This window comes from Polypterus senegalus, chromosome 5 (genome assembly GCF_016835505.1).
Source record: "Polypterus senegalus isolate Bchr_013 chromosome 5, ASM1683550v1, whole genome shotgun sequence".
Taxonomy (NCBI): domain Eukaryota; kingdom Metazoa; phylum Chordata; class Cladistia; order Polypteriformes; family Polypteridae; genus Polypterus; species Polypterus senegalus.
In genome coordinates, this window is record NC_053158.1 from 80,023,881 (window position 1) to 80,041,870 (window position 17,990).

The following is a 17,990-nucleotide window of genomic DNA, read 5'->3' on the forward strand; positions in this document are numbered from 1 at the left end:
AGGTCAGCAGCGCACCATCCCCACCATATACGGTGTTGACACTGCACTGCTTCCCCTTCCTGAGACGCCGGACGGTGGACCAGAATCTCCTCGAAGCCGTCCGAAAGTCGTTCTCCATGGCCTCCCCAAACTCCTCCCATGCCCGAGTTTTTGCCTCAGCAACAACCGAAGCCGCATTCCGCTTGGTTCCGGCTAGATATAGTCGGACTCACCTCGACGCACAGCTTGGACTCTGGAACCAATCTCCTTGAGAGGGACTGGACTCTCTACCACTCTGGAGTTGCCCCCGGTGAGAGGCGCCGAGCAGGTGTGGGCATACTTATTGCCCCCCGACTTGGAGCCTGTACGTTGGGGTTTACCCCGGTGGACGAGAGGGTGGCCTCTCTCTGCCTTCGGGTGGGGGGAAGGGTCCTGACTGTTGTTTGTGCGTATGCGCCGAACAGCAGTTTGGAGTATCCACCCTTTTTGGAGTCTCTGGAAGGGGTGCTAGAGGGCATACCTTCTGGGTTTTCCCTCGTTTTGCTGGGAGACTTCAATGCCCACGTGGGCAATGACAGTGAGACCTAAGATAGATACAGTATATAATAAAGATACATAGAGTCCTTAAATATAGAATCGGCTTTTAAGTATATAAATGCTAGTCCAATGATAAGGGCAGAAAAAAAAACTCAAATTTATCTGAAGAAGAAAAACAAAATCTGCAGAGTTTGCAGGCCTAAAGATCGTCCATGATGTGCCCATGATATTTGATGATTGTCTGTATTCTGGATGCTTACTTGTATGGCCTGGCCTCTCCATGACTCTGTGCTGTGTTGCTCCCATTGGTTCTTCATCTGGCTTTAGCCTCATGTGACTCTGCATGAGAAAAAGCAACGTTGTGGACAAGCAGAAACAGCACGATTTCTCTCTTTAAAGGATTTATAAAGGTTCAAAAAAATATGGATGCAACATTGAAAGCACTGCTTACATCAATCCCCTCCAGTTTCCAGAAGGATTCCTCTGATTGCACAGCAGTCCTGCTCAATGCATGAGCATCTGTAACTCACAAGAGGCTTAAAGTAATGCTTTCCATATTTGACTCATTAAGTGCTCTCAAAAATCAGTGTTTTATAGAAATCTTGGCTCTGAAAAGCACAATATACAAAACAAATTAATTTATCAGCTTGAACAAAGGCTTAGGCTCAGACTTATCGGTGTGCTAGCATCACAACTCTGTTATTCAACCACAAAGCTTTTTTGTAACTGCTGCATAGCAGCCAGAGAGTCCCTTTCCTTATTGGTACAGGGAGAACAGCTGGATGGTATTTCCAGATGTTCCTAATTTGTTGACTGGGGGTGGAAAATGTCTGACGCCTCAGGGGACAAGGAGTGAGAAAGGCCAGTCTGTGAATGCTGACAAGCTGCGTTCGGCCATCTGTAGTCACTTCCTCTGTAGAGTTGCTTTTCTTCTGATGGCTGAGTCCTGCATAAAAGCCTAAATGGAGAAACAAGTTAAAAATGATCATTAAAATTCCATTCTAGACTTCTCCACAGGCAGAGTGTAACAAAGATGGTGGTTACATTAGGTCTTGCTCTGTAAACCAGATATATAGCAAGAGAATCTTAAAACTGGCCATTTTCGGACTTCAAATCCATACTTTCATTGAACATCCTTTACAGCTTGTCCAGTTTAAGCCTATTATGATGACAATATTAATCATAATATTGATATTTTTTTCTGTTGACAATGTGGAGGCCAACCAGAACTTGGCCATCTTCATGAGATGTCCTACAACAAAGGAATTCTGCAGTCAAACTCTTGGCTTTGTCATATGATGAAGACCATTGACTAGGTGAGAATAAATCTCTGAAGGTGTATCATTCTTTAGTTTTAGTTATTCATTGATAGCACAGTACTTGATTTACACATTTTGCCTTCCATGTTGACTTGATTCTGAAACAAGAAATACACATTATAAGCCACCCACACATTCCCGAAATGTATAATTCATGTATTTCAGTAGACAGGAGCCAACCTAATGTCACTTAAAAATCAATACTATAGAATATTTCATTCAGGTTCAGGCTGAAAACCTTTTGATTACCTCTCACATGTTGTGGAAGTAAAAGGGATATACTATCGTATCCCTTTGTGTTAGTCATGCTTGGGTCATACTGGTGGAACCATGTGAGAATGTGGCACATCATGTTGTGCCAAAGACATGTCCCATCCAAGTGTGGCTGAATGTATTTGTACTGAATGAAAGTCAGTACGCCACCCATGAACTGTGAAAAGCACCTGCAGCGTGAGGAAATGCATATACAGAGATGGCTACAGGACTCTGTATTAGCACCAGCAGTAGGTTTTGGTAATATTATAAAAATGATTTAAAACTCATTCAAAATTCATTTAAGCTTATTATGAATCACACTATGTATTGGCATTAAAGTCTAAAATTAGAGCTACTTTGTCAAAATATGGACTTGAATGAATCTGTAATCAAAAAGAATAAACTAAAAGGTACTAATTACTTTTGCTCACTTAAAAATGCCATCCACAGTCTTTCACTTTCTAAAATATTGTCAAAAACATTGACTGAACATAAGCTATAAATGTAAGTTGGAATATCGGTCTGTGGTGCTTCATTCTGTTCCATTGTGACATAGTTCTTCAAAAGACCACCTGTGGGCACCCTGACTCCTTCACTTCAGATACAAATGACAAAGTTTTAATGACAGTGTCTAGCAATGTTCTAGCTCCACTGCTTGTGCATCCTTCTTGAGAAACTCACAACCTGTAGATTTCTCTTTTACACAGTACAGCCTGAATTAATGTGACTTAAACTTCTCACAGTGGATGTTGTAGAAGAAATCAACATATTAATTAAAGAAAGAAACTTATCCTCTACTAGGAGAAGTTTGATAAAACCTCTTTGAGTGAGAAACCAGGCAGGTGGAAACTTTTTCAGTACATCTTTAATTATCTCTTTAGGAAATCCTGAAGAGGGAGCATTCATTACAGCAGTCTGTTACAGAATGGTCAAAATGTAAAGGTGGAGGTGTGTTTTATAAACAACTGAATTTACATAATAGTGCGGATTAATGCATACATTTACTCTGATAGGTTCATTGACTTACACCCAAATATCTTATTGAAATAAAAGTCTGTTCTATTACACTCTTTTTCTTCTTATATCTTTTAGGTTCAGCTATTATCCTTGAAAACTCTGTATATGTGACAACTGCCCAGTCTTGTTTATAGGACATCTACTGATCTCTTAATCATCTCCTAGTACATTTTGCGTATTGCATCAACCTTAACCATTTCAGTCATTCTCTTCATTACATTCCTAAAACAAATGATTTTATATTTCAGTATGCACTACAGACCAAAATACGTAACTATCGTTACATCCCAATTATTCTCTCATAACATAAACAAATATTGGATTTTCTGAGTTGTCTGTTTTCTGATTAAGTTCACCAGGCAGTGCTTCAACAGATCCATTTCTTATGGTGCACTGTAAGATCCAGTCCCCTTGCACAGTGCCTATAAGGAAGATGCTCTGAAAATGGTCTTCATGAAATATTCTGACAATACAAGCATTATGGAGGTTAATTGTGTGGTGTATCCAAAACAAGGGAGATGTTCATTGATTTTTGTCATGGCTAGAAGCTGATCTCATTATTTCAACAATTACAGCCTCCTAAACTTTTAATGAACATCCGTTATTGACTCTAGCTTTGCAGGAAATAGAGCTACTGTATATTAAGCTTTATGTTTATTTCTGTTTAGCTCTTGCATTACTAGATCAATTAGACCTTGATTTTATTTTTACTTGTCAGGGTGTACAGTATGGTATGGTTGGTTGCCTGATGTATTTCATATATTGTATGCCTGGCATGAACACCATTTAACACCTAATATAAAGTTAAGTTATATATATTAGGAGTCCCAATATTTACAGATACCAAATGAGATGTGAATATGCACATATGGCAAGATGTGATGCTCATGTCATGTCAGATCACCACACATGAGCACCACATCATGTGAACAAAAAGCATGAGATTGTGGCTCACATCACATCAGACCTTGCATCATGTCAGGTTGACCTGGTGAACATGTGCACTGGGAGGATATATTAAGTTTATTTTTATGTATGCAAAATGTGCATAGAATAATGAATTTACTAACTTGCATGTCTCCTCAGAACAGTTGACAGTAATACAGTACCAATACAGTAGACCCCCACGAAGTTGCGGTTCAGGGTTCACGGACTCAGTCATTTGCGTTTTTTTCCTTAGAACCTAACTATTAATTGTTAGCAGAAAGTGGAAATATCCTCCGCAATTTTTTATGGCTTTTTTCGTGGCAATACTGTGCTATAGAGAGAACAGGAAGCAACCACTGAGGGAAACGCGGTTTGGGATGGTGAAAGTAGCCAATCCGAGACCGTTATTCATTTCTTCTTGCTGCTGATTGACTGCTGCCCTGTGACACGACTCCAGCTGAGTGTCCTCGTGTTTTCCATTTTGTTACTGTATTCATTTTGTTATTCATAAATGCACAAGATGTTGCTGAATCGCCCTGCACCTTCTAAGGCTTCTGGCACTGAGCCTAAGCGCCAGACGAAGTTTAAAACACTCCAGGAGAAGGTTGAAGCTCTGGATTTGCTTCAGGAACTAAAAATTTATGCTGCAGTAGCGTGCCACTATGGCATTAATGAAAGCATCGCACGCTACATAAAGAAGAATGAAGCAGCGATCTACAGTACCGTATCCGTTAAGTTTCTGTGATAGTACCAAAAAGGTAATGACCTTAAGGAATAAAAATATCGTCAGCATGGAATCTGCCTTGGCATTGTGGATCACTGACTGCAGGAAGAAGAACATCCCCTTGGACGGTGACATCATCCGTGAGAAAGAATGGAAGTTGTACCAGAAGTTCACTACAGGAGACAATGTAGCAACTTCCTATCACAATGTTCCTGAAACCTATAAAGAAAAGCCAACACAAAACCCCACCAGAAGAAGACCCCTCCAAAGATACAACTCCTCCTGAATCACCTGAAGAAGAGGCACCACCTGAGGAGTTTTAAATCCTCTGCATCATACTGCACAGCTTCTTCATCATCATCATCATCAATATCATTCATCATTGCTGAGTACCCGTACATTTTACTGTATTTTATTAAATGAAATTATTATGTATTTACTCATAACAAAGAAAACGTGCTTGCTTAAATTAGGGTACGTATAGCGGTAACATCGGTATTTTATGTTCTAGCACCGCGGGAGACATAGCAGTACAGTACTGCTTTACCTTTCCATTCTGTTTTTAGGTAATGTATTAATGTATTAAGCTGAGTTTGCAACGAAATTAAAGTGCTTTGGGGGCATACTGTATTTAGGGTTTAAACTATAAAAATAGGCATTTAAAAGGCACTTTATACCACATCCAAAAGTCGCGGTTTTTCACAATTTGCGGGTGCTCTAGGAACGTAACCCCTTGTGAATTTTGGGGGTGTACTTTACAAGCAAGATATACAGTATGTACATTACATAACGCTATATTATGTATCTGTCTGGTATGCAGATCCACACCATTTAACCTGTCTTCATCATATTTTTGTACAGATTTCCCATTTGTACAGGGGAACCCAATAGGGTCTGTTTTTTTCTTAAATTTATTTGGTGCCCCTATCCTGTGCAGCAACAGGTACAGTGTCTGTTATATTACAATATTTTTATATTTCATAACAGATCTAACCATTCTATCACATATCAGGCTACACTGTTGTACGAAGATCATTTGACAGCTTGCTATATGGTCATGTGCCTTCACCACATCTATGATTTTATCTTAATTCAATAATAATAATAATTCAATAAGGATGTGTCCTGATACCATCAAAGCTCTACATGGGGTGTTCTATCTAGTGCTCTGTGACTTCTTTACAGAACATCATTCATCCTTACATTTACTAGATCTCTTTATCCAGTTTTAACCAGGTGGGCACAAAGCTAGATTCTGACATGGGATGGGGTGCCAATCCATTTACAGGACCACACTAGGCAAACCCAAAGTTCCCCGTTAACCCATGTATGAGATAAATGGGGCTCCACATGAAGAACATGTAGACTCCAAACTAACAGTGACAAAATGGGAATTTGAACCCGGCGGGGTGCTACTCTGGATTGGAGATGACTTCTTCATTTACACTGTATGATGTAGCCAGTTTCTGAAATGTGGAGGCAGGGTGAGTTGAGCCCATGTTGGCCACTGTTAACTGGGTGCCATGCCATGTGCTGCTCAGTGTCTGTACTGGTATAATGATATTTAAACAGAATAATGGAATAACCCTAGGACAGGGATATTCTGTTATGATTTTGGCTGTCTGCAGTGGCTGCAGGCTTTCACTTTTAACCAGTTTCTTAATTAGAATCAGTTTATTTACTAATAAAGCAATATTTTTGGGCTTAGTTTGAGTTAACTTGCTTGTTATAATTCAGGACACTTAATTACATATTTTAGTTTAAACCGTTGCCTTTTTTTAACCAGCCATCAGTTAATAATGAGCGGAAAATGACAAAGGAATCACCAGCTCTCAAGCTAACGTACTTTCGTATAAACTTGTGAACATGCATCATGAATTATCTGTGTGAATACAGTGTTCTGAAATAAACAGGAGAGATGGGGTGGACCACAAACAAATAACATGCCATTTTTGTCTTGAAGAATGAAAGCACTAATAACCCATAAAATTAAAATACCAAGCTAGGCCTAGCTTCTAATTACAAAACTGGTGCCTAAACCTGCCGCCAATGTGAACCTCCAGGACTGTAATCGAGGACTCCTGTTCTAGGAGAAAGAGCATTTGAGAGACAGAATACAAATTTGTGAGGTTTTGTTAAACCTTTGCACGGGTTATTATTAGTCATATAATGAGCTGAGAAACAAAGAAACAAAAGGAGAAATGTGAACTTGAAGGCAGAAATGATCTCTCTTTACAAGCTGGGCTGGAACAAAAACCACCATGACCCTATAGTTTAACAGCTTTGGTTTTAGATGATCAGTAAGTTTTTGACACGATCATCCATAACAATTACTTTAGAAAAGATCCAACATGAAGGCAAAATTTTGAAAAGCAGCTCACCGTACACTGTATGTAGTGATCTCTCTCCAACAAGTTGATCTCATCTGACATTGTCATCTCGAGGCTACATCACTCCACAGCTATTGCGCCAAACCTCAGTCTGATGATTTGCGTTTTGGGATGGTGAAAGTAGCCAATCCAAGACCGTTATTCATTTCTCCTTGCTGCTGATTGATTGCTGCCCTGTGACACGACTCCAGCTGAGTGTCCTCGTGTTTTCCATTTTGTTACTGTATTCATTTTGTTATTCTTAAATGCACAAGATGTTGCTGAATCGCCCTGCACCTTCTAAGGCTTCTGGCACTGAGCCTAAGCACCAGACGAAGTTTAAAACACTCCAGGAGAAGGTTGAAGCTCTGGATTTGCTTCGGGAACTAAAAATTTATGCTGCAGTAGCGTGCCACTGTGGCATTAATGAAAGCACCGCACGCTACATAAAGAAGAATGAAGCAGCGATCTACAGTACCGTATCCGTTAAGTTTCTGTGATAGTACCAAAAAGGTAATGACCTTAAGGAATAAAAATATTGTCAGCATGGAATCTGCCTTGGCATTATGGATCACTGACTGCAGGAAGAAGAACATCCCCTTGGACGGTAACATCATCCGTGAGAAAGAATGGAAGTTGTACCAGAAGTTCAGTACAGGAGACAATGTAGCAACTTCCTATCACAATGTTCCTGAAACCTATAAAGAAAAGCCAACACAAAACCCCACCAGAAGAAGACCCCTCCAAAGATACAACTCCTCCTGAATCACCTGAAGAAGATGCACCACCTGAGGAGTTTTAAATCCTCTGCATCATACTGCACAGCTTCTTCATCATCATCATCATCAATATCATTCATCATTGCTGAGTACCCGTACATTTTACTGTATTTTAATTAAATGAAATTATTATGTATTTACTCATAACAAAGAAAACGATAGCGCATACCATCTAAAACCAAAGGTGTTAAACTATAGGGTCATGGTGGTTTTTGTTCCAGCCCAGCTTGTAAAGAGAGATCATTTCTGCCCTCAAGTTCACATTTCTCCTTTTGTTTCTTTGTTTCTCAGCTCATTATATGACTTATAATAACCCGTGCAAAGGTTTAACAAAACCTCACAAATTTGTATTCTGTCTCTCAAATGCTCTTTCTCCTAGAACAGGACTACTCGATTACAGTCCTGGAGGTTCACATTGGCGGCAGGTTTTAGCACCAGTTTTGTAATTAGAAGCTAGGCCTAGCTTGGTATTTCAGCTATACTGAGCACAGCATATGCTCAGGCAAAACTGTGTTTGAGAAAAAATAACCATAAAAGTGATCAATATTGTAGTAGCAAGCTTAACTTTATGTTTGTTTTTCTTTCACAGAGACCACAATACCAGTGCTAGAATCATGTGCTGCACTCAAAGTGGCAGGCTTCACCAAGTCTGGGCGCTATGTAATTGACCCTGATGGAGCCGGCAAAGGTGTGTCACAGTTTGAAGTTTCTTGTGACATGATATCTGACCCAGTGACAGGTAATTATGAGCTGCAAAGAAGCAATACCTTGTATTTATTTTAGTGTCCATCAGAATCTAGAACCTGTTGGATTTCATTAATGCTGAAATGTTTGCATTGAGGTTGTATTTATATGAGCTGATATGGCAGTGACCCTGTAGTTAGGATATAGCGGGTTGGATAATGGATGGATGATATGGCAGTAGAGTATTTTACTATTTAGGAACATGCATATGCATCAGATAAAACGTGGGCAATGTGCTCTGTCCTCTAGTGACACTATTTTTAGCCTTAACTTATATTTTGTTTTTGACATAAGCTTCAGCCCCACAGCCTTGAACAGGATTCAGACGGTTTAAGAATCGATGGATGGGTGACTTGGGGTTGGAGTGGTGGATCTGTGGCTACGGATATGCGCTGGTATCCGGAATGTTGCCAGTTCAAATCAGTGTTACTGCCAAAAGAGATCGTACTCTGCTGGATTCTTGAATAAGGCTCTTTACCTGCAATTGCTCCAGGGGCGCTGTACAATGGCTGACAAGAAGTATACGAAAACTAACAAATTTAAAACACAAGAAATTGTATATGGCGAAATAAAGGACAAAAGAAAAAAAAAATAACCTTAAATAGTTCATGATGATCATCCCCATCATTTTCTGTACTGATTTGTCTTGGTCACAGTGGCAGAGGTGGAAGACTGAGAATGGTAAACCAGAGAAACAGCTGCTAAAGGATTTAATCCCCAAAAGTGGCTCCTGGTTTTCAATTGTCTCTTCTCCATACTGTATGAAACATCACTATGTCATGGAGAATGGGCCCTGAAACATTGCATAGGAATTTAACTTTGAATGCTTATAGCTTAATCTCATTCTTTAGCTTGTGTCATTTGATGAAGATGATAATGTCGGGTGACTTGTAGGTAATTCATAGACTCCTGCTTCACTACCACTTGCCAGTATAAATCATACTATAATATTACCTCTTCACCCAGTTTTACAGTCATAAGACATAAGAAACATACAAATTTTGACAAACCAGAGGAGACCATTCAGTCCATCAAGTCCATTTGTTTAGGTAATAGTTAAGCAGTGCCAATATCTCATCCAGATTCTTCTTAAAGGTTGTGAAGGTTTCTGCTTCAACTACACGTCTTGGCAGATATCGTTGTAGAGAGTGCAAGCCACTCTTTTCTGAAAGATACCCATAACTCCATATTTGTAGGTGACACCTCTCATCCCAACCACATTACGCAGACCTCACCAGTGCACAATGGAGATAAAGCCCAAAAGAACCTTCTCATTCACAAACTGCAAAGAAAATTATCCTCAAGCTCTCAAATAGGATTTTCTCCATGCCCCAACTTTGTCTTGATCTCTCATCTATGAAAATCATAAATTGGAACAGATACAAAATGTTCCAATGACAAAGTTTTACCCTCATCTTAAACAGTTTTTTTCCCTTTATCAAGAGTGTGCCAATGCAACACTTGCTTGGGAAATACAAAACCTAAATGGCAAACAACAGAACCTCCCAAAAGACATGTCAGGTTATTTGGTCATGAATAGCGATGAACAAAACAATCTGCAGCGAGTTTCATCTGTTAAATAATTTGCATTCCATATCCAGTAAAATTTATGAAGTTCACACAAGAGGAAAGGTATTTAGTTCCAGTCTGGAGGCAGTTTTATCCATTAATTAATAACATGTGCATACCTGTATCTACAGACGTAAACTACAGTATGTATCACCAAACTAATTTCCATTCACCTGAAGATATTTTGTTGAGCCATCAGCAAAGTACATTGTTGTGGTTTTTCTGGCAGTATGTACAATGATGATCATTTTGACAATTATGACAACAATCTTGGTGATTGCAATTCTAAAATTCTAAAATTATATTGGAAACAGAAAAGAAACTTGGAGATCAACGGTGAAAGAAGCATGCATTATCCTTAACCAGGAGAGGGCAGTTATTAAGGTAAAGGCAGCGGTGACTTTCCATGTCCTGGAGTTTTCCTTTGGTGGAGACAGAGATATATGCACAGTGGTGTGTCTTTGCATGGAAAATATGCAGAATGTTAAAAAATGTATTGCACTCCTCCTAGCATACAAAGATTTAATGGTACTGGTGCTTGGTTGATTATGCAGATGCAGAAAAGAACACAGGTGAACACAGAAGAGTGAAAGAGGCTTTAGAAAACAATATTCTATGAATTTACAGAGTCTTATTTATTCTGGTATGTAAAATTTGTGCATACACTTACCGGCCACTTTATTAGGTACACCTTAATTGTTATTGCAAATATCTAATGAACCAATCACATGGCAGCAACCCAATGAATTTAGGTGTGTACACCTTGACAAGACAACCTGCTGAAGTTCAAACTGATTTAAGTGACTTTGAATGTGGCATGATTGTTGGTTCCAGACGGGCTGGTCTGAATATTTCAGAAACTGCAGGGCTACTGGGATTTTTCACACACAACTATCTCTAGGGTTTACAGCAGTGAAACGCAACCTTTTTCGAGTTGCGGCGCACCTGAGGGACTGCCCATAAATAAAGTCATGACGACACAATCTATGGACAATCGGCAATAAAAACAGTTAATTTTACAAGTTTGAAAGACATTTTATTAATAAAGGAATCAAAGGATAAATCTTAAATTTAATTAATGTGAACGTTCAGATTTTTTTTCAGCACATTTGAGATTGATGCGAGGATCAGTTTTCGAAAGACAGACGCACATTTCCTTGTTGATCATTTGAAGTCTCTCGCGTTTCTTAGACTTCATTTCCATAAGTGTTCCGTTATCTGTTTTTCCAACATAAAATATATTTTTTTAAACATTATCTTTTCATCCATCCATCCATTTTCCAACCCGCTGAATCCGAATACAGGGTCACGGGGGTCTGCTGGAGTCAATCTCAGCCAACACAGGGCACAAGGCAGGAACCAATCCTGGGCAGGGTGCCAACCCACCACAGGACACACACAAACACACACACCAAGCACACACTAGGGCCAATTTAGAATCGCCAACCCACCTAACTTGCATGTCTTTGGATTGTGGGAGGAAACCGGAGCGCCCGGAGGAAACCCACGCAGACACGGGGAGAACATGCAAACTCCACACAGGGAGGACCGGGAAGTGAACCGGGTCTCCTAACTGCGAGGCAGCAGCGCTACCACTGCGCCACCGTGCCGCCCCACATTATCTTTTTAATCAACCAAAAGTTCAAAAACACTAGCAATTTTAAATATTTTAAAAAAGTTTTCGCGGCGCCCCTAGAAAATTCCCGACAATGGTTTACAGAGAATTTCCGAAACTATCCAGTGAGGGGTAGTTCTAAGGGCAAAAATGCCAGAGGTCAAAGCAGAATGGCCAGATTGGTTTGAGCTGATGGAAAGGCAACAGTAACCCAAATAACCACTCTTTAAAACTGAGGTATGCAAAAGAGCATCTCTGAAATGTTGAAACTTAAAACAGATGAGCTACAGTAGCAGGAAACCGCATCGGGTTCCACTCCTGTCAGCTAAGAACAGGCAACTGAGGCTACAGTTTTCACAGGCTCACCAAAATTGGACAATAGAAGATGGGAAAAGTGTTGCTTGGTCCAAAGAGTCTCGATTTCTGCTACAACATTCGGGGGATCGCCTCCAGAATCTAGCGTCAACAACATGAAAGCATAGGTCCATCCTGCCTTGTATCAACAGTTCTGGTGGGTGGTGGTGGTGGTGTGATAGTGTGGGGGATATTTTCTTGGCACACTTTGAAACCCTTAGTAGTAATTGAGCATAGTTTAAATGCCACAGCCTACCTGAGTGTTGTTGCTGACCATTTCCATCCCTTTATGATCACAGTGTACCCATCTTCTGATGGCTACTTCCAGCAGGATAACACGCCATGTCAAACAGCTCCGATCATCCCAAACTGGTTTCTTGAACATGACAGTGAGTTCAATGTACTCAAATGGCCTCCACAGTCACCAGATCTCAATCCAATAGAGCACCTTTAGGATGTGGTGGAACTGGAGATGTTGTGGAGCTGACAAATCTGCAGCAATTGTGTGATGCTACCATGTCAATATGGACCAAAATCCCTGTGGAATGTTTCCAGCACCTTGTTGAATCTATGCCATGAAGAATTGCGGCAGTTATTGAGGCAAAAGATGGTCCAACCTGGTACTGGAAAGGTGTACCTAACAAAGTGGCCGTTGAGTGTACTGAGCACTTTAAATTCTCTTGTTTTTAATAAACTATATATTTTTTATGATTTAAAAGTCTCACTCATTCCGATCTTGGTCAGGACTATTAATGTCTCGGGAAGAGGAAGGTGTCCATGGCTGTGCGACCCTGGGTGCACCACAGCGGACATTTTATTATCTGATCAATTAGCAATGTCTTTAAAGTCTGAGCTACACTTCCTTGTAATGATATCTATTTGACATTCAGTTCTTGCTGTGGTTTAGGTATCACGCTGGTGAGCCATGACAGTGAGACTCGCATGCGGGTTGCACCTTGTGAAAGTCCGGGTTGCTACGGCAGAGAACTGAACTATGAAGCCAGCCTGACCCAACTAAATGCACTCACAAAGGTGTCGAGATGCTGTGAGCAGTTTGTTAAGGTGGGTCAAGGAGCTTGTTTTATTCACTGTAAACATATGGTACTGTTTAAGCAAATTTATGGAGTTCAGTCAAACTGTATTTTAATATATTCTTGTTTATGTTGATGCAAAAGAGTGAAAGCATGATGGATGTTGGTCAGACATGCTAGTAAGAATTTCACTGTACTTTTTACATGTGCCAATATGGCCACTACTGCTACTACTCCTGAAAGATTGGCATGGGGCTGCATTCTATCCAAAGTTGGCTGCTTTACCAAGCACACATGCAAAGAAAAGTTTAATCTTTGTAACATTTTAAAGCTTACCAGTTTTACCATACACCCCATAATAGAAAGCTCAAGTAACAATCTTCTTACCAGACTAAGCCGAGGCAGGTTGTAGACCTGTTCCTTACAAACCTCTGGATTTTTGCAAAGTGTGTAATCATGGTTGTCTTGTATTTAAAAAATGTCGCCGTCTAATATTTTTTTATGGGATAGATGAGGATCCATGAATCCATGAAATTGGACAATAGAAGATGGGAAAAGTGTTGCTTGGTCCAAAGAGTCTTGATTTCTGCTACAACATCTGGGTGGTAGCCTCCAGAATGTTTAAATGCTACAGCCTACCTGAGTGGTGTTGCTGACCATTTCCATCCCTTTATGATCACAGTGTACCCATCTTCTGATGGCTAGATGAGGATCCATGAATCCATGAAATTGGACAGTAGAACAGAGTAGTTTCAACGACTACTTATTTCTAGATGGTCTATCACAGGGATAACAGATCACTTCAGAGATGCCATCCAACATAACACACACAGAGGCCACTCATGCAGGGCCAATTTAGAGCCACCAATTCACCTAAAATTCACATCTTTGCGGATAGGGAAAAGAGTTGGCAACTTGGACACGGGATTGCAACCCTGAGGGCTGAGTCCTAGGGTTAGTAAAGCTAACCACTCTGCTACCATGCTGCCCACAAGTCTTAAATATGTTGAACACATCAGAGTTACATCAAGTCTAGAGTTTCTGCAAACAGAAAGCTAGTAACACTAATAAATCAAATGTATTTTTAGGAAATCCAAGATGTTCACCTTCAGTAATGTAGAATAGACAGTCACAGCTTCACTGATTGTATTATTTAGGAGACAGCTATAACAAATAGCTACAAAAATGACCCCACCTCACTTTTGAATTGTAGCTTGACTGTCGACACATACGTTTCCTGCAGTCCGGCTGGGGCTGGTGGGTCTCTTGGGATGGACACAAGATGCTGGACTGGGGTGGAGCGGAGGTCAACAGTTCAAGCTGTGCCTGCGGAATGACAGGTAGGAACTCAGTACCTTATGGGTCATCATAATGTCTGTTTTGTCAAGAACAGTTTATTGCAGGCACAATATGGTGGCGCTAAACAGTCTTTCCATAAACAGCTTCTTGGTCTGACAAAGTGTCAGCCATTAAAAAATTATACAGGTAGGTTCACCATGTTGGGTTCTGACACACGTCTTTCTGTTTCGGTCTAGGCACCTGCTCAGGTCCAGGGAGGCTCTGTAACTGTGACAGCAACGATGTCATATGGAGGACAGATGAGGGCTATCTACGCCACAAATCATCCCTGCCTGTCAAAGCTGTGCATTTTGGTGACACGCAAGATGCACCTCTTGAAATGGCTTTTCACACTGTAGGAAAACTGACTTGCAAAGGCAGGGCTATGAGTGACAAATAGAGGAATTTTCAAAGTCCATTGACTTTCATGTACAAAAGAAAGAAAATGAAGAACACAGCTTCTTTATCTTTTGGCAAAGTCTCATAACAGCAAATCAAGAAACCTCGAAGCCAAAGCCTGACGAGAGAAGAAATGTGCAGAGTAGTGCGGGTTCCAGGTTGGCATTTATTCACAAGAGACACAGTCATTTATAGAACTCAGTTTTGTAGAATTACAATAATTCATTTTTAACAAGTTGTTTGGTACTAACAGCATTGAAAAAGATACAAACAGGTCAAGTGTCTTCATGGAGTCGGGGTCTCAAGTTCAGTCCTGGGGTACCTCAGTGGCTGCTGGTATTCACTCCACTCAATTTCACAAATCAAGAAGTCAGCCTTACTTCTAATTGACTGAGCTGTTAAATGATCTAGTCCTTCTCCTCTTATTTTGTATTCATTAAATAGATAGATAAAATATAGTCTAAAAAAATTCAAAACAAAGAAAAGCTGGACTTGGCTGTCACAGTCCCAGTGAGGCATTATGCAGGTGTATTGCTGTTGGTATAAAGGAGCCCCAGTAGCGTTTCTTGACACACTTGTGTTGATTAATTTATTGTTTGAAAGTTCTGTGTTAGTGTGTCAAAGAGAGGATATGCAGTACTGTTCGTAATGGCACTCAGTTTTGTTTTAACTTTCTCCTTCACTGCTACCTCCAGGGGGTCCAGAGTATGTCTCATAACTAAGCCTGCCCTTTTAATTAGCTTGTTGATATGGTGGGCCTCTCTTGAAGTGATGGTACCAGTCCAGCACACCCACAGCGTAGAAAAATCACACTGGCTAGCTATCAGAGAGTCATAGAAGAAGATGTGAAGGATGTCACTACCCACATTTAAAGAGCCTGCTCTGTCCTTTGTTATATGGTTCCTCGTTTTTCCAAGAACAGTACAGCTGGTCATTGATATGGAGTCCCAAATACCTGTAGGAGTGGACCACCTCAACATCCACTTCTTGAATAGTGACTGAATGTAGAGGCTTCATTGGTTTCGCTGATGTTAAGTTGCAGATAATTCTTTCTGCACAAAGAAACAAAGTTCTTCACCTGACTCCTATACTCTGTCTAACCCCCCCTTGTCAATACACCCCATAAGTGCAGAATCATCTGAGAATTTCTGCAAGTGACATGACCTGGTGTTGTATTTATAGTCAGAGGTATCCAGAGAAAAGGAGACCAGAGTGTTTCTTGTGGTGCTCCAGTGATGCTCACATCTATTTTAGAGACACAGTCCAGGAGTCTCATAAACTACCATCTGCACAACAGACAGTCCATTATCCAGGACACCATAGGCTCATCCACCAGCATATCTCCGAGTTTACCCCTTCACAGGGATGACTGGATGATAGGGCAGTGTATTGCCAATGATGTCCCAATTTGATTCGATTCCAAATCAGTGTCCCGATTTGATTCAATATTAATTTTATCTTAACCAAATATGCCAGTGTATGCCAATTCAAAGTGATGGCTTTTTTTAGAGGTGACTTGACCATGCATAGAGAACTTTAAAATAATGTGACAAATTTCATTAACATTTTATTTGAAGGGTGCCTATATAATGACTTCATAACATATGCATAAGCATGGAATGGTGTTTAAGAAGAAATAGTTGATTAGTAATGAACAGGTAACATCAGTATTTGGGGGAAAAAAAAAAAAGTTTTTCACTGCACTGCCCTCATTCAAAATTGACCATAATTTAACTAACATGTATCACCACATCAGAGTTCAAATATTTTAAGGGGGTGGGGGGGGGGCTCCTTGTTTTAATACAATGGCATAAAGCTTTTATATCATCTTGTGACTAATCTCTCTATTATAAAAAAAATCTTGGACGGGAGACTAGGAAGACAAGACGTGATCTTCTCGGAAGACAATTTGACGTCCTGCGAGACAAGGCAGTGATACAACATTTAAAACAAGTTCATGGACATCTAACCTAGCAGTTGTTGGAATGCTTTTGGCATTCCCACCTCCCACCTCTTAAAACAACGACAAGCAACAAACAGAAGACGCAGCTCACCAGCAGCAGCAACTACATCCGACAGCAACTCCTTAGCATGCATTCAGCCAGTCCTCATCCCCACCTCACCTTCACAACACAAGTGACAGAGACGCGAAGTGACAATAGGGCAGCTGCTGTACAGGCTTTTAAATGATTGACGCACAGTGTGACAAGCAGAATACGCAGCTCACCAGCAGCAGCAACAAACCAGCAGATGATTCAACTGCTTCTTCTTAGCGTGCATTCAGCTGCCGCCGCAGTCCCAAACACGAGCAGCGTCATATGTCCTGCAAGAAAGAGATTTAACCACGCCCGGGGCTGGAAATAAAGGGCAAGTACAGTATTGTTTTTACACAAGTTTTAAAGTAAAAGTGAAAATAATGCATATGTAACAGTTCCCATGAGAATAAAAATCTCTTTAAATTGTATATCTGGTAAACCAAACCCGGGGGTGGGCAAGCAAAGCGAGCAGGGGGCAGAGCCCCCTAGTATTATTATAAAATAATCAAATATTGCTCCCTAAATAATGTTATTCAATAATGTATTTGTATTATGAATCTCCATGTAGATGCCCTTTAACTAAACCGTTAGCCAAATGTATTTGAAGTAATCAATGAGTCACACTCTATCAAAAAGGATTGTTGTTAAGGGAGCTGCTAATGAAGTCACAGGAGATGCAGATTTCAGTACTCAAAACACCTGACTCAACAAATCTGCCCAGTAACACCAGAAGGTGCAGAGATGAAGCTGCACAACATCCACCTTCTGACTGCATGTCTAAATGAATAACTAAAGAAATGTAACATTACGGTCTAATTGGAAATGCAAACATACCATGCCAGAATAGTTGCCGGTTTTTAACACGTTTTACATCAATAGACCTCAAAACTTATTTAAACTCTGTTTATTGTTATGTCATATAGTGATGCTTAATCAAAATGACAGAAAGTTATCATAGCAGTAGCTGTGGTGGTCTATATGTGTGTGTGTGTGTGTGT

The 17,990-nt window shown here is 40.3% G+C and overlaps 1 protein-coding gene across 1 annotated transcript in view; it reads left to right on the plus strand.

The window, feature by feature from the left end:
* Positions 1 to 15,460, plus strand: part of LOC120530397 — a 58,235-nt gene extending 42,775 nt beyond the window's left edge. The window contains exons 11-14 of the mRNA XM_039754873.1: positions 8,496 to 8,645; positions 13,096 to 13,250; positions 14,433 to 14,559; positions 14,755 to 15,460. Of these exons, the coding sequence (XP_039610807.1) occupies positions 8,496 to 8,645; positions 13,096 to 13,250; positions 14,433 to 14,559; positions 14,755 to 14,957 (635 nt within the window). The 3' untranslated portion in view covers positions 14,958 to 15,460. The remainder of the gene's footprint in view (positions 1 to 8,495; positions 8,646 to 13,095; positions 13,251 to 14,432; positions 14,560 to 14,754) is intronic.
* The last annotated feature ends 2,530 nt before the right edge of the window (positions 15,461 to 17,990 follow it).